We start from the raw sequence: 22,843 nt of genomic DNA on the forward strand, positions 1-22,843 counted from the left end.
CCCACTCCCTGTCCGCCAGCGGTCTTCCCAGGTCCAGATCCCACTTAGCGCGGAGGCGGTCCAGACTGATGGACGACAGCTCCCTCAGCGAAGCTGCAAACCAGCGGATCAAGTGCCCTCCCCATGACATGCAAATATTGCATGGTCAGATGCAGGTTGGGTTCCGTGGTCATATCCCCCCACTGTGCGGTCCTGCTCGCTATCAGCGAGCGGTGCGTCAGGAACCCACCGGGCGGGAGCCCGTCCTCCGATACCAGGGTCTCGTATGGTATGAGCTCGCCCTCCCGGTACAGAAGATGTGATGTACATCCTTAACTGCTTCAAGCTGCAAAAATATTGACATGAGCCCATTCTACATCAACGTGCTATGCACCAACTTCAGAGCAGTACTGAAGACTTACAGGCATGGGTTGAAGAGACAGTAGAAGCAACTTGCTTTCTATATTGTATGGCTCAATGTGGCCTCTTACTTGGACTAAACATCTACAACATAATGCTTTGAGAACATGTGAACAGCCAATATCAATGTGTGTCTGTGTCAAAGACACCATTTCCAATGAAGGCTTACAAAACATTTCTCCTTTGCAGCTTGTGCTCTGAGCCAGGTGCTTAGTCTGGTCACACCGAATTACGATGAACCATTCAATGCACTAAGTTCCTTTGGGGGAACAACTGCCTCTGGTGCATGGGAGCCAAACCGCTTGTGAGTTTAGATTGCTGTTTGTGACAGATAAGCACCTCTCTGATATCCTAAGTATTCAATGCCCTATGTTTGCTGCAGACAAGTTTAAAAGAGAAGGATGGAATTCAATTGTTATATTAATGTGAAATTACCTTGGAATGTGTGCACAGAACCATTGTGTTTATGCACCTGTAAGTACAGGTGGCACCTTGTAGGAGTCTGGATTTCAATTCACCTTTCGTAGTTCCATCCTCCCGTAGTTCTAGTTTTGATGTATATTTGCATTAAACACAAGCTTCCAATTTAAGCCAAAGTATGTTCTCTTTTTTAAAGTTTTAAAAGACTGATACCTCATGGTAAAAATTATGTTCAGGTGGTGCACAAGTGTTCAAATGAGGAACCTCACAAAGTTCAGGCTAAATGCGGTTAACACAATAGCAGATGGCTGTAAAAATTGTTAGGTAAGCCTTATTTTGGTTTCAAATCAAGTGTTTTTATGGTCTTCCTAGGATTCATCATGGCAATTCTTTTTATAAATACAGCTCGTATATACTTTAGTTAGTGTAATAGGAAATACAAAGCCAATCTGACAGCATATCCCAAAGAATACTGAAGGGCAACTGTATGGAGTAGTGCAGCAATTACAAGACTTGATAAATAAAGCAAGCTGTTAACCAGCATAATATTAGACAGTTTGGTAAAGACAATTATAGGATAGGGAAGTGTGATGAACAACATCTCGGGGTGTATCTAGCCTTCAAACGTTTCATTGTTTGGTCGTCAAGGATAATTATGAGAATTATTGCTCACGTTATTTTCACAAGCATAGCACTAATACATTATAAAATACTGGTGTGTGTGTGTGTACCAACTCCGATTTCAGTTGGGGCTTGCTATATTATTTGTAACATAATGCCTAGCATTTTTAAATACGAACACCCTGACTCCACCGAACAGTAACTGTGAGAGGGGTGAGAGACACCTTTCAGTTTTACTTTTCTCAGGAAAAACCTCTAGTTGCACACTAATTCAGAGCATCCTATTATATACTTGGCTTGCAACATACAAGGTGATAAGGGAACATTAAAGACAACAAGAGATCACTTCTTTGTTGAATATCCAAATAATTCCAATGTGCAGAGCATACAAGACATATGAATGTAAATTTAGGTTACCTAATGTAGCTCACAGAGTACAAACCAGCTATTCCAAGAAGGTTTGTGAATTTAAGCAAATATGCCTTTGGCTCACAACTGCACTTGAAGGGACATTGGAAAGACGTGCATTCGATTGCACTAGGATATATCAAGGCAAAGTGTTTTTTTATTAAATAAAACTTTCACTGTATGAACACCACATGCTAAACATAGTGCTGAATTGTTCAAAACAGTCTAACAGGACACAATGAGCTTTGGCTGGATTGGGCACTTGCACAACGCTCTTCCATTGGCAGTCAATGGAATGAACACGCTAATTTCTAAAATGGCTTCCCACTGAAAGGAAACAGGAGAGAGAACACAAACTCCCACTGCATAGAAGAAAATTATAGTCACTGAGGTAATTCCACATTTACATATGCCATACCAGGACTAAATGTTTGACGGGTGAAGGAACAAAGCCTGCATTACTACAAGCGACATGAAGGCTTTGTGCAGCTGAAAAATGATGGGGAGATGTGATCAGAAAACTAAAACTGAATGGAAATTGGGACTGATGAGTTTGAGAATATGAACACAAGAGCAACAGGGTTGACATTTTACAGCAGCATCTGTCAACTAAATAAAGAATTTTAAATAGCTGCATTTTATTTATTAACCACGAGAAACAGGGCATCAAGTCAGTGTAACTTGGCATTTGAAGCATTCGCAAACCTAAATTTAATCATTTCACGTTTGTCCCGCATGCATAAATAATTGTAGCTAACCTATCTGGAAAATCTTCCCACCCTAGCACCTAAGGGCCAGTCTGCTTTCAGTCACACCCTTCAATACATCTTACAGTTGTAATGGTAACGAGTGTAGCATGGTAAAGACAGCATATCATATGCAAGGATTTCCATACTCACATGGTTGCAATCAGAGGATATTTCGTTGTCGGGCTGTAAAGAAATAAGACAATAGTTAGGAGAGAATACTAAACAAACAGCTGAACTCTGTCCAGCAGACTTACTTGTACACCCATGCATAAAACGTATCATTAGACTTTGGCTGACCACCGTTCTGTAGATCGTCCAGCCTTCCCTTCATTATATATTACAGAGACGACAAAACAGCCAAATCCCTAGTTCTGTGCATCCATGGCCTGGTCCAATCTTTCCAAATCAATGGTATAGAAAGAGGACAAGTCTATGAAGATACAGTACCAAAATATGTGACCCCTGTTTTACACAAATCGGACAGATTCACTTGCACACATTTTAAAACTTTAGCCTACAAATTACAGACATTTCTTTACAAAGTATGATGTAGTTAATGAAGCTGGAATGGCTTATCCTGTCCCCTAAATTGTGTGCAAAACTAAACACTTCTGTTGGTTTACCCCCATGTCTGGGAAGGGAAACATGTATGCATGCCAGTGATATTGAACTATACAATCACTAAAAGTGTAAAAAGAGTTCACAAGAATTTGTGGAATGACGTAGTCCGTTATTTTAGCAAACTGTCCAAGCTGAAATTAATTTGTACCATACTAAACATACATATTGAACCAAAGAAATAGATTATTCATTTGTGTAAGAGAAATAAGTCACAACTTTAATCCAAACTGGACACCACTTGTGCATACACCCTAAAAAGAAGGCTAATGCTGCTCAATAAATGCATATGATACAAGTATACATTTCATTTAACCATTTTACTGGAGTCTGATTATAGAATCAATGAAACCTTCAGATGGGCGTTAGTGCGCAGACCATATACCTGGAGGTCCAGCACCTTGAATCGCATTACAATTTAACATGGTGCCTGTTCTAGACCTCAGCCATTCAGCATCCTCTAACCACTAGCTACAATTGTAACCCCCCTAGTGGCCCAGAGCACAATTGCCCTCTTTTTCGCCGCCCCAATTGGCATTAGTTAGAACACAAACCAATGTCCAAGTGTCATTACTTGGAGTCAAACTTAATGAAGGCTTTTCTAGTAACTCCTCTGCTTAAGTATCAAACCATACCAATTCCACTGCTACCAAGAATGATGAAAGCTATCTGCCAAAGACCACGCCAATGCCAAAAGGAGAGTCATTTAGTACTTACAGAAAATGGTCAAGTTTATCCCGACTGATTGGTTATGCAAGGGGTGTCCTTATTTCAACTAATGCCAATGATCAAAAAAAGTTACTTGCCTGCAGTAACGCCTTATCTGGTAGAGACCATCTATCCGCATATTCCGTACTGTAAACGTTTCCCCAGGCATCAGACTAAACCTGGCAAATTCTGATCACTAGCCTCTGCACGCCGGTAGGCGACGTTGTTCGGCCTGACGTCAAAGGAATATGCACAGTGCCTATAAAGGGCCACCCCTGCGTTATAACTTCCGTTTCTATTTGTGACATTTCCGCGCCAGAAGCACAGAGCCACAACAGAATGGTGATGGTCTACTGTGCAAACACTAAGACCCTACAAAGGTCAGCCCACGTAGAGAAATACGCTCATACAGCGGGGAGGATAGGAGGGTCTGTAAGCAATCTGCAGCTAGATATAGTCTCTATCTGATAAGGCGTTACCGAAGGGAAATAACTTGTTCATCTGGCAAAGACTTCTAGCCGCAGAATAGAGTCCCAAGCAATACCTCCCCAGAGGTGGGTCTGTAAACGGATTTATTTAGACCAACACAAGGGTGGTTGGTCCTGCTAAGCTGAAAAGTCCGAAAAGGCTGACAAATAACTTAATAAAGCACATTGCAGTGCCTTGCTGGGTCAAAGGCAGCATCTAACAGTTGGCTTGTAAAGGGCCCTGCATCAATGGATTTCATAGATTGATGGCATCCACAACCTAAGATGGCAAATGGAAAGCATTCAACTCCACAGAGCAGTACACTGCACAGGTTCGGAAGTAGAACCCCAACCTGTTGCTGCAACAGAAGATCCATCAAAAGCAGGAAACGGATTGGGGAAAGACCATCATGGCCAGAAGTCCCAGGTACCACACTTCCCTCCCTCTCATCTCCCCCCCCCCCCCCCCCCCCCCCGAGAGATTAGGATGATTTAGACCAAGTCATTCCTGATACTCCTCAGAGTACATTAGTCCTGCGCTCAACTCCAGCCGGAATGCATCTCCTAGTGAGAGTTTCTTGGTAAATGCAAATGTTTTGACTATATGCGTTAAATGGTGGCAAAAGCGCCCAGTGCCACCTCAGGATGCAAATACCATTTATGATCCACCAGGTGGCACCAGATGATATAATCCGCCCTAGCTTTCAAGGACCTAACCAGGGAGTTACGGTCAGAGAGATGTCATGATAATAAAGAAAACTGAGGTGCAAAGCCTCTTGGCACAGAACCCAGACCCCACGCTGACCTGCTTGTTACAGTACCGCATGACCGTAGTGTTGTCCATGATAACCTATACCAGCCTCTACTTCATGGGAGGCAGGAAAGCCTTTAGCGCTAGACAAATGGCCTGCAAGTCCAACAGATTGGTCACCATACCAGATTCCTCGGATATCCCCCTTCCCAGATCTCCCTAAACTAGCAAGGACGCATCAATCACCAAAGTCAACTCCGGGTGAGGGAAGTGAGAGGGGGGTCTGCCGTTGTTCTAACTGTGATCAAGTAGCCACCATTGCAGATGCCATCTAGGTTTTGGAGCTGACTGCATGCTATCTGACAAGTTGCCTGTGAGCTGAGCTCACCGGGACGTCAGATTCCACTGCAAGGCCTGCCTATGCCACATGCATAATCAACAAGGACGCTAATATGACTCAGGTGTTCTCACCAAGGCCCAGGACCAAGTTTGGGACATCATAATCATAGTCTGAATGTATTGGACTTATTGCAACAAGGGAAGGCACTGAACTACACAGTGTTCAAGACGGCTCCTATAAAAAGGAAGCCTCAGAAGCGGAGTCAGGTGCAACTTCCGCATATTAATAGAGAACCCCAAATAGGTCTGGTGGTTTCCAGATGTCTGCAACAGCCATTCATAGGGCAATGGTGGCATCTCCGATGTCCGAAATGAGCAGCAACCACTGCCATCATTTTCATGAACACCCAAGAAGCATTGGTGAGGCTAAATGGAAGCATGGAAAATTGAAAGTTCTCCTGGACTCCCTTGAACAGGTAGCAGGACAGGCAAATGCACATACACGTACTGCAAGTCCAAGGTTACCATCCCGTCGCCTAGATCCAAGGCAACCATAACATGGGACACCGGTGGACAAGAAAAGGGGTCCATTAAGGTGTCCGTGTGGGCTTCATTGAACGGAAGCAAGCTCTCCAAAGAAGCTGACCCAAGTAGGAAAACATCTGTAAGGACATCTGTCTTGAGCTCAGAGAGTAGCTGAATGTTGAGTACCTCAGCCACTAGACTAATAACTACAACAAAGGAGGCACTCTCCTCTGCTGGGAGGCCAAAAGTCAAATTCTCTACCCTATTACACAGTGGTTCTTAACCTTTTGGCTTCTGTGGTCACCAATGTAATAATTACTGGAACCCAGGAACACCCAATCAATCATTCTTGAAATCTGGGGACCTCCACTAAAGTAGGACCCCAGCCCAAGCATTCGAGGAGCTGGACCACAAAACAATACACCAGGACTACTCATCATACATACTATATTCTGTTTGCTACACTTACACTGCTCCTACAAATCAATCTGGGGATGCTAACTTTATTAATCTGTTATTTTACTAAGAAGTCCTGGAACCTCAGAGTAGGCTTCATAGATCCCCAGGACCACAGGTTAAGAAACACTGCTATATCAGTTTATGTATCAAGCCCACAGGCCTCCTGCAAGTCCATACAAGACTGGGGGGTAAAACATCCATTACCACGATATTTTGAGTGGTGGCAATCTCTGCCCAGAGTCGAGCCAAAAAGACGAGAGCCTCTGAGGGCACCTCTGCTGTAGGGAAGTGTAGGATCAGACTCAGGCTGTGTGGGGATCAAGTGTGCTGTAGCAGATTTAGAGCAAGACCTATGTTGGGGTCGAGCAGATGACAGTTTGAGGTCAGATATCGGAATCTGTAACAGATTCTCCTCAGCAGCATCGGCACCAATGTAGATAAAGGAGGGACCATTGTGGTTCTCTAAGCCGGAGAAGAAGTCTGGACCAGAGACAGTAGTGAATCTGAGAGAGGCCTCACAGGTCCAGAAAGCATTAAGAATAGAGCCACCTATGGTGATCTGACCAAGGGCCCCTGCAGATTTTGAGGCCTAAAAGCATGCCAGTGGGAGCTAGAAAAGGGCAAAAGATACACAGAATGGAGGATCTGCTGTTGCATCACCGATGGCCCGAAGCACTTCGCGCATATTTGGATCAACTGCAGAATCAGCTCTACATTCAGAATTCAGGACCAAAATCAATTGACATCTTTAAGCCATAGTAACATCTCATTTGATACAGAGTGACAGGCTGAGGATCGAATTACGCCTTGTCTTTTTACGTTTCCGCATGGATTTTGATGGTGAAGACAACTCCTCGCAGGAGCAGCCTCAGAAGCATGAATGCATTCAGGAGCCTAAACTTGGAGCCAATGAAGGAGCCGAAATTACAAGGCCCGTGACTTGTTCCTGTGTTTGGCAATGTTTAGCCTAGGGGTCCAAGGTCGCCTTCGGATACATGAGGGCACAAGCCTCACATGACGAATCATGCCTAGAGTCTAAACATGCTCTTCCTTATATATTTCCACTTTATTAATCTGTTAACAGACTTTCATTTTCTAAGCAGGCATGGACCCTCTAAGGAACCCCAAACGTCCATGGACCACTGTTTCGAACCATTGTTTTGATCAGTTAAAGTATCAAGCCCACTGGCTGTAGAAAGCTAACTCTGTATACACTATACCAAAGTAAGGTATAGTGTGCACAGAGTCCAGTGGAAACCCAAAGGTAGGCAGAGGTAAAAGTAGATAATACCTTACTCTCTATTTGTGGTAGCGTGGGCAAGCAGTAAGGCTTCATCAGAGGGTAGTGTTAAGCATTATTGGACACACTCAGGCAAGAAATGAGGTCACACACAGACTGAACTCAGACCAATTTGGTTTGTATAAAAATATTAATTATTTTATTTCTAGAACCAAGCCAGGCCTGGTGCAGGCAAGTGAAATAATACTTTGCGAGATGTATGAAGTGAATTACAGTTGAATGCAGGTTCAAATGCAGTAGGATGATTTACAGGAAAGTCAACAGTTCAAAATTACTTTTCAGTTACTTTACAGATTATTGTACACGTTACTTATTAAATTACTTTGTTATTTTTGCTAATCAGTGTGATATCTTTAGATATCACACTGGGACGTTTCGTAGACAAAAGGCAAGCAATTCAGTTTTTGTACATTTGCAGTTTTTCAATGTTTCATACTAACCAACTCCACTCTAACAATTTTCAAAGAGAAGCAGTCAATGAAATCCTATGGGAGGAAATTAAGTTATCGGTTTATAGGTAAGTACTTGGTTGTGGGAGTTGGGTTTCTGGGGGTAGAAAAAGGGTTTCCCCAAGGTGAAGGATGTACTCTCAAAGGACCCTCAGCTGCACTAGGGCCGCCGGGTGCAGAGAGCGGAGGCCTAATGTTATCCAATAGGTGGCCTCCGGTTGGTGGCTGCTCACGAGCGGGCCACAAGGATGTTGGAGCAAAGCTCCAAAGGTTTAGCTCAGGGCAAAGGGGCATCAGAGTTGAAACAGAAGATGCACCCACAGCAACACAAGGGCAGCCGGGTTTAGAGTGCTGATTTGGCGTCGGGTGCCCTGTTTTCAATGGGAGTTGGCGGTTTTTGGCTGCAGGCTGGGTCCAGGAAACCTTCCAGGAGAAACCGACAGCTGAGCGGCCAAGGGATGTAGGTGCACATTGGGTTCTCTTCGCCAGGGAGGGTGAATGCAGGGGTGTCTTTTGAGGTCAGATTTTACCTTACCGGGCCATTCGCGGGTGAGGGGGGGGGGGGGGGGGGGGTCTCCGTGCAGAGGCTGCAGGCAACGTCTGGGAGTACTGGAGTGGTCAACCCACTGTGGACTCTTATTTTGGAGCACTAGGGGACCTCGCTGAGACCGGGGGCCATTCGGACTCCGGTTGAAGGCATAAGCTGCAGTAGTGGATCTAGGTATCAGGTTTCTTTGTCCTCTGCAAGCTCAGAGTCTTTCTTGGCTGTGATTTTTTTTTTTTCCTCAGAGCTGCTGTTCACAGGAAATCTGGTCTTAGTGGAAGGCAGTCAGTCCTCCCAGGGTTTCTGGAGGTCGCTGGCTGCAGGACAGGGAAACTTTTTGGTGCAGGATCTTTAAACTGAAGACGGGCCGGTAGAGTTGGGGCCAAGTCAGTTCTTCTCTGTAGTCTCCTCTGCTGGGCGTCGTCTTTCGTCCTTCGTAGGTGCATCTGCAAGATGGCTGGCACTTAAGAGTGGGCTTCACCTCGCCTTCCCCACCTGAGGGGGTGGTGATCGAGGGAGACAAGAAGGGGGCCTGCTCCTGATAGCAGAAGAGGCTGGTCTCAAATTACAAAGGCGGCAAGGCCTTTGAAGATCCCCCGCTACAGATGGCTCTTCCTGACCTGGGAAGGTGTGAACACCTCTGCTCAGGAAAGTCTTTGTTTCTGGGCTCAGGGAACAAAGGCTCCCACCCCAGGGGTCCGGAAACAGGTCTCCTGGTGGCAGGCTGGGGTTTACCAGTCAGGGAACCCACCAAAGGCTGGTCGTTTTTCAGGAGTTACAATACAAAAGATGGTAGTAGTGTTTTCGCACTTCAGAAAGGTATTACCCATTCTGATGTATTTACCAATATGGTTATGTATCATATTTTTCTAAGCAAAAAAAACAATTGTTTATGGTGCCACTAGGGGTAAAAGTGTAACCTACTACCTGGGGTACACAAATGTACAGGTACTTCAAACAGTCGCTGTGCAACACAATGAAATCTAGTTGTACGTCGGCACTCTAAAAGTTAAATCTCTTCTCATATATTGCCTTGATAAGCGGTCTCCATAACATACCCTGTAATTAATTTATCACTGGTCAGACAACATGAATAAGTTTCTCAGTTCTTTACTTTTGAAACAAGAACAATTAAATCAAAGCTGCAAGCAGACCCCGGTTACAAAAAACGTTGTGGGGAGGGGAAAGTTTGTACAGAAAGTTCACAATTATACAATTCCGAGTTGTAGACAGACTCCTGTTACAGAGAACATATTGAAAGGGGAAAGCTTGCACAAAAAGTTCACAATTGTACAGTTCCAATTCCCAAGTGGAAACCCAGATTTCAATTCCTTTTCTTTACTGACCTAGACAGTGGAGGCCCGTATCGCAGAACGGCTCGATCAGGGACTAACATAGCCTGAGTCGGTATCCCAAATACGGATGCGACTTCCGATAAAAGCAGGACTTTAGAGTGGCTTGTATATTTTCAAGCACCAAACACTGAGACGCGCAATAACATACAGGAACCAACACACATTGGAATTGAAATCTGGGTTTCCACTTGGGAATTGGAACTGTACAATTGTGAACTTTTTGTGCAAGCTTTCCCCTTTCAATATGTTCTCTAACAGGGGTCTGTCTACAACTCGGAATTGTAGAATTGTGAACTTTCTGTACAAACTTTCCCCTCCCCACAACGTTTTTTGTAACAGGGGTCTGCTTGCAGCTTTGATTTAATTGTTCTAGTTTCAAAAGTAAAGAACTGAGAAACGTATTCATGTTGTCTGACCAGTAATTACAGGGTGTGTTATGGAGACAGCTTATCAAGGCAATATACAAGAAGAGATTTAACTTTTAGAGTGCCGGGGTATAACTAGGTTTCCTCGTTTTTCAGGGGGGGGGGGGGGGCATCAGTGTGGGTTTAATGTGCTGAGAAGTTGGATACCAACCCTCCCAGAACTCAGTAAAACCATTATGGTGCTGTAGAGTTCGTAATGACAAGCTCCTATACCATACACTCTACGGCTTTACTGCACTTACAATGTCAAATAATTGACTTAGACACTGTAGGTGTACAGGGCTTTTGCACCTGAACCCTCACCAGTAGTATAGTTCACCCAGCTAGAGGGGTGTTTAACCTATATCATAGGAAGTTGGTTGGAGGCATGACAGAGGTATGTGTGCCATGTAGACTCTTCACTTTTCTCTGCACCAAAACACGCAGCCTACTGTGAGTGAGTGTTAGTAAAGGTACAGGACCTCTAAGGGTGGCACAATATGTGCTGCAGCCCTTAGAAGCCTTACCTGGTCCTAGTGCCCTTAGTACCCATGGTACCGTTTACAAGGGACTTACATGTGGCCAGAGAGGTGCCAATTGGGTATAAAAGGTACAGTTTTGGGAAAGAACACAAGCACTGGGAACGTAATTAACAGGGACCCAGGGCATACCAAGTCTAAGTGCACCAGTAGTCTAGCAAAAAGTGTGTGTGGGGGGGGGGGGGGGCTGGTACTGCAACAGAAACCCAGCTTCCTACACTGGCCTCCTGTTTGTTCCCTCGCAAACTAGATTTAGTTAAGGGAGTTGCCAAAAAAATGCCAACAGCAGGAGCGGAACTCCGGATCTGCATACAAAGGCGTGGAAAGAAAATCTGATGTAGGTGCACAGGGTGTCCCTTACATGCAGCTCCGCTAATTCACTTCAAGGGCGGAACAAAGACCACATGAATTGCTCTACATACCAACACACAGGCACACTGCTATGAAAAGAATTCTGGATCCAGTTTGGTGCCAGGGGAATAATGCAAAGGTGACGAATCAGCATTTAGGAGTATCCATCACGTTCAATACTGCTCTAAGAAATATGGCAGCAAAAAGTTAAAAATAAAGGCGTTTTGAAAATGACAGCTTATGACACAACTTCCAAGCATGTGGGCGAGCTGCTGCTTAAGCCTGGCCTTACAGTTCCTTCTCTTCAGGACTGTACGAAAACATCAAAATTATTTACTAGAATTTGGCAGTCACCTGGCAGTTGAGAGCACGGACTTATCTCCACATTAACGTTTAAATGCCAGAAAGAAACTAAGCGTACGGACAGGCTCACACCACAATCAGATCAACACATGCACTGGGTTTTTATTAGGATGTTTCTCATGTTCTATACTTGGGCAGGTTTCACACAGATCAACTAAACAAGTTACTTTTTTAAACAATTAATACTAGTTTCTTAAATACATTTTAATATGGATTTAAACAAAGGGGTTGCACATCAAACTGCTTATAGACAGTTCACAAAACAAGGTTCTTCAGGTTCACTGTGACCTGAATAAAATAAGACTGCCTGGAGAACAAAAAACATCCTGTTCCACCTACCAAAGCAATGGAGGGTTTGGCACAATCAGTAGGGTGTGCCCAGTACCTACAGGAACGTGCACCTGCTTCATCCTTCAGGTCTGAAAATTCTCCCGATCTGTACAGAGTCCAAAGGTCTTCAATTAATTCAATGCTGTTCATCAAAAAGGATCGAACCCAGCCCAATACATTTATGGGAATTATCTCAAGAAAATGTGGAGTTGGGCCACTTCTGTTCCCTTCTGCACACCTTCTTCTGTGTAGACAGGTCTCTCACTAAGACTGCAGTTCTTAAGCAGTGCCGAGACTGTCATTGACAAATATCAGTGACTGACACCCATGACACCTGCCTGTAGTGTTTCAGTTCAAAATTAGACTGTGCCGTGTGAGTGCTGCATGAAAATGAATAGAAAGACTGTCCAAGATGGCAAAGCGAAACTTGCTGTGGCTTAACTCCTCAAGGAGTCAGAAATGTGGTCATGGTCGAAGTGGATGGCACGGACGCTTCCATGACAGGTTGTAATCGAAGTAGTTTGAACAAGCATTTGCAATGCAATAGGTCTCGCATTTACGCGAGTTTGAGCTATTGGCATTGTAAATGACAATGCCCATTTTTGTTTTGGTTTTTAAAACAAATAAAAGGCATTGTCATTTACAATGGTAATAGCTTAAACTCTTGCAAATGCAAGACATATTGCATATGGTTGTTTAACTTTAACACGGAGCGCAGCGCCCGCATCAAGGACACCGCGCTCTGTTAATGTTTTTTACTTTAACCCCTTCGGTGCTCATGACGGAACGGTTCCGTCATGAGCCACGGTTGAGCTGTGCTCATGACGGAACCGTTCCGTCATGACCACGCCCGCGCAAGATTCCGTCAGCACAGCGGCGGAATCTGCGCAGCATGGAAGGGGTTAACACCGAGCGCAGTGTTCTTGAAGCAGGCCCCGCGCTCCGTTTTAAAGTTAAAAATAAACAGTGTGGAGTCCCTGAAGCGGCCACCATGCTCACTATGAAAGTTAATTATACAAATAACAATAAAGCACTCGCCCACTAGATAAAGCAGGCTGTGTAACGAGCAAAGTAAAAAGTCCAGTCATTATAAGCTGTAACAAATGGAGACAAGGTGGTACTAAGGCGGGACTAACATGCCTATTTACGAATCAGAACCCACCATTTAAGAAGGACAATGACACAAAGACAATGACATATGGGCAGAGAGTGGGTGGGGCTGCTAATGCATACCCTAATACAACATGCCTCGCAGAGCGAGCAGAGCATGCGCGCTGCAGCTAGGCTCAACCTAATACGTAAATGAGATACAAACATGGTCTCTGTTCTGCTACTCCCACCTTTCGGAGTCGCAGGGCGGAATGGGCTCTCTAGGCCATCGAGTCAGTCTCCCAATTTGGAGCCAATTCGGGCATTGATCCCGATGCACCCGACCTTCCTATGTCATGACAGTTTTAAAAGCTGAAAACCACCTTAAACACCATTTTGGGTGCCCCACCGGATCTCTCTGGCACGCCTTCGGATCAGATGTGGCCTCCAGTCAGGTTACTTGCCAGTGGATCTTCCCATGCTGTCCCTGCATTAGTAATAAATGTATTTCTAATGCTTTCGGGGGAAAAAAGTATAGATAACTGAATTCTTTACAGGCTTTAACCAACTAAGTCATAACAGTGACTGCACTAATGTAACAAGTAAGTCAAACCAAGAGCCCTTACTGTGAAACTGTGCTGACTCACAGGTGCAAAGGGACTAAAGGTGCTGAAATTAGTTCAGCTGGAAGTCACAGTACAGACTGTGGGTGAAGCATCCTTGAAGGTCTAGCTAGTCTCACCATCTGGTTACCCCAATGGTTGTATATGGTTTACTGGAATCCTAAAAGTAAGGCACGGATAACGGTTGGGGGGTGGGGGGTGTGGGGGCGCAGCGAGTAAGGCAGGCACCAAAAGCATGTCGTGCCTTCAGTCTGCAGTAGGAGAACCTCGCTAAAGAAAATAGTGCTCAGAGTCTAAATAACACGTACCGTGTAACAGCCGAAGTAAAGGGCCAGTCGCCATGGAAGATGACAAATTAAGGGGAAGAGGTACTAAGGAGGGACTAACAACTCTATTGACGAATCAGAAGCCAGCATTTCGGACAGATAATAACAAGCCAATGGCAAACATGGACAGAGTGGGCGGGGCTTCTATTCCCTACTCCTCTACAATAAGTCTCGCACACCGGCATATGCGTGATGGCTCTAGGCTCGACCTAAAAAACAGCTCCAGCCTTTCCAGAGTGCACGTCCCGCTGTGGCAGTTACATGCATAGACCCACCCTAGAAAACGATACATTCTACTCCTGCAGACAACTTTTGCAGGATCCACTTTGGAGAGGAGAAAGGTGCCCACTGTTTTAACAAACAATCCTATTATTGACCTCCAATCATATCCTCCACTTTGAAAAACATCACAAAGAACGTATATGCATGCAGAAAAAAGTTTTATATTCTGGATTAACAACTAACAAAATTATTCCTGAAGAATTTGGGTATTGTTGGATCTTTGACTTATCCGCAGAAATATTGGCTCAGGATAACTTGGTCAGATCAAGAGCGGCTGACTAGAGAAACAGATGCGGGCACCCCATTTATTTTATGGAAGACTTTACCAGAGCAGTGCCATCAAAATGACTGGCATATCAACCTGGGCTGAGAAACGTTTTAGCTTCCAACTAATAAGCAAGCGTAGAAGTAAGGAACTGTAAGATGAAGAAATGGAGTTAAGTGCCACATTTAAGTCATTCTCATCCCAGCTCCATCTCCAATACCCTCCTGCCAAATCATGAAGAAGCCACAAACTAAATTTAACGTCTGCTAGTCTCTATTAAGGATCCTGTCATTAACTCCCCCATTTCCGCCACAAAGCTTAGTCATGCCACATGCAAGATCAGATTTCTACTCAGTACATAAACGGCTGAGAAATATAGGCTGCAAATAGTTTTAACTCGTTGAGTGCTGTCTGTACTAAGTTTAAAAATTCACTGGTCAAATGAAATACCGACATTCTATGGGGAGTTTGAAAGTGGGGGTGCTGAAACAACTGTGAAAGGTTATCACAATACATTAAATAAAAGGGTACATCCTCAAGAAAAGAAAACATGGCGACAATAGATTTTGTACAGATTAAGTTGGAGTTGGTTAAGTATACAATGCCTATTCACAGGTTAATGACAGCAATACGTAAACTGAGGAAGCATGAGATTAAGCATGCACATCACTAGAAAAAGCATGTAATAAGAAGGTATTCACTAAGATAGCGTCATTTACAGTGGTGCTTGTAGCAAGCAATGCAGGTTTCACACCAAGGTGCCCTTTGTCCATTCAGTCTTCAGTCCCAATTCCTTCAGGCCCAAAGAAGGATGGAACAACACGCACACAAAAGCTATACAAAACTAGCATTGACATAGCCAATAGGTCTCGCCTTTGGGATCTTATAAGTATTTACTTATGCAGCACAATATTCTTGGTGCAACATCATCAACTGCTGCATGGCTAAACACTTATAAGATCCCAAAGGGGAGACCTATTGGCTATGCCAATGCTCGTTTCTATAGGTGTGCATAATGAACATGTTCTCTATCCATGTGTGATTCACAGATGCGCTCAGACCTACTGCCACCTGCAGGTAATCTCTCTCAGTCTCTAGACATAAGTATTAAGTTCAAAGTTTCACTACGAGGTGGCAAGATAGAGGTGGCACGAGCCCCGGCAGTAATTGTTGATCTAATGACAATAATACAACATCATTAGGTTAGTTTTATGTGGAATATTTAACTGCCCTGGCTACAAATGGGGGTGAATGACCACAGCTGGATGTGGTCAACCCCTTACAAATACATTTGGCCTCAATTCTGTAAGCGCAAAACTGAGATATGAAAATGAGAAAGGGTGGATGGAGAGATGAGCGGTGGAGAGATGAGCAGAGGAGAAACAGAGAAAGAGAAGGAAAGAGTTCTGTGGGAAAGACGCTATAGACTTGTGAAAGGCAAGGGCATCCCAGAGGGAGAATGTGAGCGCCATGGCACGAGCTTCAGGATGTTAGGGAAACAAAAAAAAAAAAAAAAAAGTCTAAGTGTATAGATATACAAGATCACAGACACATTTGATCACTCCTCCAGTGAGAAGTTCCTGATAGGGCCACATACATTCCATGACGGAGTGCGCCCACAAACTGCATGCAGTGTCGATCCAGTTCCATTAAATTATTTAATTGTTTTTATAGCGCCTGGTTGTCATTGGGGGCCACTTCGCTGCGCTAGTGCGTACTCTGAAACCGGCTCGATTGCTATTTCCTCCCGACGAGTCGGAAGCTGCAGGTACTCTGGAAAAGGTAGAGACTTTAATTTAAAGTTTTTATTTTTTTATTTTACTGAGTTTTATATAGCGCGAACTTGACCCGAATCGGGTATCAGAGCGCTTTACATAGCACCAGTTGCATTACATGACGACACATTCATTTTCTTTGTTAGGCACGGGGAGATTAAATGATTTGCCCAGAATCACAGGATGTTCAGCGTCATTTCCGAGACTCAAACGAAATTCACCGACCACCCTAGCCCTTAGGCCAACTCCTCTGCCCGAGTTGGCATCAGGTTAGTTGGAGGGTCGCACACCCAACTTCACATGGGCTGTGTGGGTACTTAAGAAAACTGCGGGCGGTTAATCTAAGATCTCCGATGTAGGCATGTAGCGAGGGCTGTGGGGAGCTATCTGCATTAATGCCTGGTCCAGTTCCTGTCTATGGAAGTATGACATGGCTAGCACATGGGGGCAGCATCCTACAAGACAGATGTGGATAAGGATAAAAATGATATGAATTGGAAAGCTTTCTGCACCCCACACCACTGATTGGACTGTCTTACAAAAACCTCAAGTTTCATACGTCATGCTTGATTAGCTCATTCAGTCCTGTTTATTTAGTTGCATTATGGGAGCAGTAGTCCTACATTTCTAGTGGAAAAAGTAAAACCCGTGCAAAAAGGTTGGTGCGTTTCATAAGGGGAAAGCAAGGCTACAAATACCAAAGTGCGAAGACACAAGAACAGTACTCAGTCTGCTGCACTGGACACGTGGCAATTGACCCCTGAATACGAATAGATACTCAGTGGCCCTGTGACGTGTATTCGCCAGTCCTGGTGTTTTAACCATTAACACTTTGTATTCTGGGGGTTGTATTATAAACGTTTTGCAAAGACAAACACATTTCCAGGCAACAACCTGAGGGTGTCCCACACGACTTTGGATCAGGTGGTAAGTATGAATAACCAGGAACTTGAGCTTGTTCAGCGCAGCACAGAAAACATTTCGAAGTTGTGCCGTTAATTAGGAAGCGTCCATCGTAATCCAGAGCAGGAGGGGAGGGGGTCCCTGTTCCTGCTTGTAGCATTTACGGGAACCAAAGGAGGGAGGAACACAGCAAGGCCGGTAACAAGTCGCAATTGCACTTGAAACAAATTATGATGTGTTTTGACAAAGAGCTGCTGGCGATGTAGTCGCTGACTCATATTTATTGGTACACGGAGCGCCCCTGAAATGCTGCGGTGTTCGCGTTACCGGAGCAGTGCTTTGTTGACAGCTGGTAGACTGATGCCGCTTGGCTTGGTTGAATGAAGATTAACGTGGGGGGTTGGGCGGTAGGAGGAGGGAGGGGGAGCCGTGCTCGTAGAGATACATGATGATTATCATCGGTTTCGATTTGTAGATACCATTGAATGGTAAGTGGCAGAAAGGCGACTTTCAGCACTTTCTTGGCGAAATCTGTGTTGGTAAAAGGGTTCAGCAAGTTTTACCTATGTATTTCCATTTTGTATAGCGCTGCAGCTTTCCCCAATGGCGTTAGTGCGCTTTTCATATAGAACTGAAAGGTTAAAAAAGTAATATACTGTTGAGATAAAGTGAAAAGAGTTGCAGTGGCAAATGTAACGAATGTGAAACTAATGGGAAGGGCTAACAAGCATTGGCCACGCGCGCAGCGTGCGCGCACGGCCAAAACACGAAAGTCATCGCGATCACGATCGCTGCGAAACCGATCGCGATGACACTCTAAAGGAGTTCTTGAGTGCTGCTGGCTGGCCTAGCGCATGGCGGCTGCAAGCCCTAGGCCAGCCAGCAGCACTTAAAAAGCCACATACAAAATGTCTCTCCGAGCCAGCGCATGCGCTGGGCTCAGCGAGACCTAAAAAACATGTACAGGGGTAAGAACTTGCCAAACATCAGATACATCAGGTACAAGTCTCTTGTTAGAGCTAGATCCAGTTTGGCCACAGTGGACTGAGGTAAGGAAGTTCTGCGACTGAAATCTTTGGTGCCTAAAATGGGAAGGAATAAGTCATTTACCCTGTAAGCATCCATTTGTAGCGTGTAGTGCCGTAGATTCATATGCTTAGCGTTATCCTGCAATCTATTGTTGGGCTCGGACCATTACAAGCTATTTTTCTTCGAAGAACACTTCGAGTCACGAGAAATAGTGGCTCTTCTGAAGTGCATTGAGCATGTTCCTCTGGTCATTTGGTTGTTTTTGGCTCATTTGGTGAGCGCTAGAAAGAAGGAGCAATAAAGTGACTGAATAAAGAGAACATGCACATATGTGTGTGTGTGTGTGTAAAGTATGTTCTAAATAAGTTAAAGTAAAACAACCAAAAGCCCCTGGGGAGGCGGTGGGCGCATATGAATCTACAGCACTACAAGCTATGAATCAATGGTTACATGGTAAGTAACAAATATCATTCCTAGCACGTGCTGGCAATAGAAACATGCTTAGCAGCGAATGTAAAGCAGTGTTCCCTTTGCTGTGGTTAGCGATTGGTTGAATTACTGGTTTAAAATAATATTTTAAATACAGCTTGATCCACTCTTGCTTGCCGATTTGTGAATACATCAACACAATAGTGTTTAGTTAATATATGTGGGTTATTACAAGAAGCTGGTTTACAAAAATACTCTATTGGAATATTTCCTAGAAAAGCCATAGTGGCTCCCTGTTTACGTGTGGAATGCGCCTGCTGTGGTACTGTAAGCACCCTTTTGGCTTTTTGATGGCATGTGTGAATGCATCAGATTATCCCTCTAGCCATTCCTGCTTTGTATTTTGGTGCCTCTTGATGTGGTTTTCTAAAAGCAATTAAGAGCTGTTGTGTTTTTCTAAATGATTTTGTCGATTACTATAGAACGCGATAGCCCTTTTAACATCCAATGTATGACTAGCCCTTTCTGCTACTGTGTCTGGGTTATGAAAGAACACTGGTAACTATGGTCTGACCTGTATGAAAAGTTGATACCATTTTGGGTAGCTCTAAGAACTAATTTGTTTGCATAAACCTTAAAGAACACTTCTTGCAGTTTGAGTGCTTTAAATTCACGTATTCGTCTGCGAGATGTGATTGCCACTAGAAATGCAACTTTCCAAGTTAAGAAAGGAAGTTGTCATCAAGTGAATTTTGCGACTGAACCGGGTTTTAATTCAGAGACTGCTTGACTTTGGTTGTGCCGATGAAGTTTGTAATGGTGCCAGAATTAATTTAAAATCTTTACATTTTAACACTTGTGGAAGGCTTTCCAGACGTAGTGGACTTATGTGCCTGTTGATGAATACCTCCATGGCCTGAAGGCAGTGGGACTCCGAAAGCATGTGTGGGCAGTTTGGGCAGCTTTCGCCGAGGTACTCGCATGCCCCTGTATGAAGTCAGACTGCGAGTCCGAACTGCCCCTATACCTAGTCAGCAATATGTGTACTTCAGGTGGAGGCCTCCGAGTCTTCCGGCTCTTGACTGGGGTCTTGTGACTGGCCCCTGACGATATTCAGTGCATCTCTGTATGTTTGTGTGGGCCAAACGACGCTCAGTTTGTCGCCGAAGAGTCTTTTGATCGGAACACCAAACACCTCACAGGAGGTCACTTCGTGCTCCAGTGACAAAGATAGGTTCTAGACTTTGTGCTGGTCTTGGGCGGAATATTTTGCATGGCAATTACGACAAAAGCAAAAGGGCGCGTTTTCCATTCCTTGTGGAGCTAATACTGTAGAGGGGAGACCAAGAAGTGGAAAACCTGCGGGCCCGGGCAGACGCCGTAAAATGATTATAGCACCAGATGCCGTTTGTCCGGCTTTAACATTTGCTTGCCTGGAGAGAAAAGACGGACTGCCTAAGAAAGCCAAGATAGGGATTGAAGCTTCGGGTCCCGGAGCTGATATGACTACATCTGAACCCAACGGCAGAAAAAACACAATCTAACAAAGGAGACGAGAAACATGCGTAATACACACAGGAGGAAAAAACACTATATATACACCTTGTGACTCGAAGACTTCTTCCAAGAAAAATAACTTGTAATCGTCCAAGCCCAACACTAGATGACAGGATAATGCCAAGCATATGCATCGACGGCCAGCACATGCTACGAATACACAAATACGGAGATCTGTGGGACTGAGAACAACCAGTTCACTTCTTCTTCAGTCAAAGTCCAAGCTGACAAACTAGGTGTGTGCACCCATTTATTTTTTTGTAAACAGTACAACAGAGCTAACCTAGATAAGTTAAGGCATAGGTGTGTAGCAAAGGAGACAGGCACCGAGACACAAGTTAAATACATTTACAGCGTTACATATGCAGAGTGCAACTGGAGTGGCAAGACGCAAGATAAGTATGCTGGAGCAGGAACGAACCTGTGACAACAACAAAGGGGAACCATGCTAATGCCTACCAGAGCCTTCACTCACACTTCAGTCAAGTGCTCAGTGGTCCCAGACCCAATGCCAGCCCAACTAAAGGGACCAAAGTGATGCCATGCTGTGAGGCCAGATCCGGGGAGTGTTCCACAGAGGAGGTCCCTCTTTCACCAAATTCCTCCAGTGTATCTAGTCTAGGGCAGGCCCACAAGATTGCATTCCATGCAGGCAAGAATGGGATCTTGTGTACCTCTCTATCCTCCTTCCTCCAAATTAATTCGCTCTAACAGTCTGCCCCGTAATTCCTTCCACCATCTTTAGAGATCTGGGCCCTTAGCCGAATTCTAGCTCATCGTCCATTTCCTACAGGTAAGAGGGAGTGCCAGGTCTTTAAACCGCTCTGTCACTACGGCTATGGAAGCCCAGCAGGCACAGATGCAGGGAACACTCAAAAAGGCTTGTCTGTGGGCTGGCGGACAACCTGCAATACCAGGCCCCAACAGGGGGCCAATTTAGGATCAGTCCAAACCATATGAATGTTTTTTTCGAAACGGAATCCTCCAGTGGCATTGGGGGCAGTCGATGAGGCCCTCGGAAACATAGCATGGACACAAACAGTAGTGAAGTATTCCCAGTGTAAGAAATAAAACTGGAACAAATTAAACTTAGCATTCCCAGATACCTTGGGGGAGTAGGCCAAGGTCTACTTCCCAGCTAAATCAAATGATGGTCTGGGAGTCTACCATCCACCACTGATACAATGGACTTAAATCTACCTGTGTGCCTTCAGTAAAGCCCTGTGAAGAAGCATAACAGCCTTCGTCCTCCCAGTTATACAGAAGAGCTAGTGGAGGCATTCATACCCCGCCGGCATCACGGATCCCAAACCCCACCAGGCCCAGATCTTAACCATCAGGGCCCAGTGAAGAAGAAGAAAGCGTTCAGCCGGAATACTGTACGTCTAAGGTCCTGACAAGGGGCTTCTTCGCCTCCAATTAACAACTCACCCATTATAGTGAGTCCCGCCTTGACCTATTATAGGGAGTCCTGCCTCGATCTAGAATGTGCAAGTAGATAACTGCTCATTCACTTTATAAGTTGTACGCCATTCTGCAGTTCATGTTATTACATTGCTCTTTTTAGCCGGTGGGTTTTCTCGGAATGTGCTTGCAGGCAGTTACGATGCACCCGGTGTGCGTCTCAATTAGCCTTCGGATTATCGCCTGACCACAATGATTTACTATTTGCCAACTTTCTTCAGTATAATGTTCTCCTACGGGTCTCGAAATGTTTAAAAGGCTGCTGATTGTAACCCCCAGCAGAACAGTGCAGTTGGTTGCTGGCTGATCTCGCTCGAGCTAAAGCAAATAAACTTTGCTTCTGGACTGCTTACAACTGTGTTTGTATGTGCTTTATTTTGAATGAACAGTTCAACAATAATCCCCCCCCCCTCCCATCCCTTCCACTGGAAGTCACAATTTCCACAGGGCTACCAGATGTCTTCGCGATCCCCGGAATAGTGTAAGAAGAACGCTATCAAATTACCTAAAGAACGTTCTAGGGAGTTCCACCAGCAGAGCCACAAACAAGCAGAGTAAAATGGCCATCTCACAGATGGCTATCCGGCCACTGAAAGAGTGAGAAGGTATTTCAAAATGCAACAAAACATCACAGGCCAGCAATGGCCTTGGCAAAATCACCTTCAAAGAGCAGCTCCGCTCCACTGACCTGTAGATGGCTACGCCCAAATACCGAATTAAAGTCTATTCCCGATGCATAGAGGCTGTATGGGGCCTTGGAATTCCCAGTTCTAGGCAGCAGCAAGAAAGCACTGGATTTAGACCAATTAACTTCAAGACCCTTCTACTCCCCGCAGGTTGACAGAGCCGCCATCGCCCCTTCCAAATCAGTCATCTCACCAGGCATATACAATAGCACGTCATCTGCGTATAATTAAATGTAGGTACAATCCACAGAGATCCAAAGCCCCCGGTACTGGTGCCCCACTCAACCATGCATGCGTCCAATATCACCGACCCTCG

General features: G+C 44.8%; 1 protein-coding gene across 1 annotated transcript in view; it reads right to left on the reverse strand.

The window, feature by feature from the left end:
* The window catches only part of GLG1 (golgi glycoprotein 1), a 658,311-nt gene that overhangs the window by 574,325 nt on the left and 61,143 nt on the right, over nt 1-22,843 (reverse strand). The window contains exon 2 of the mRNA XM_085637427.1: nt 2,748-2,780. Within this exon, the coding sequence (XP_085493553.1) occupies nt 2,748-2,780 (33 nt within the window). The remainder of the gene's footprint in view (nt 1-2,747; nt 2,781-22,843) is intronic.

This window comes from Triturus cristatus, chromosome 12 (genome assembly GCF_964204655.1).
Source record: "Triturus cristatus chromosome 12, aTriCri1.1, whole genome shotgun sequence".
NCBI classification, from domain to species: Eukaryota; Metazoa; Chordata; class Amphibia; order Caudata; family Salamandridae; genus Triturus; species Triturus cristatus.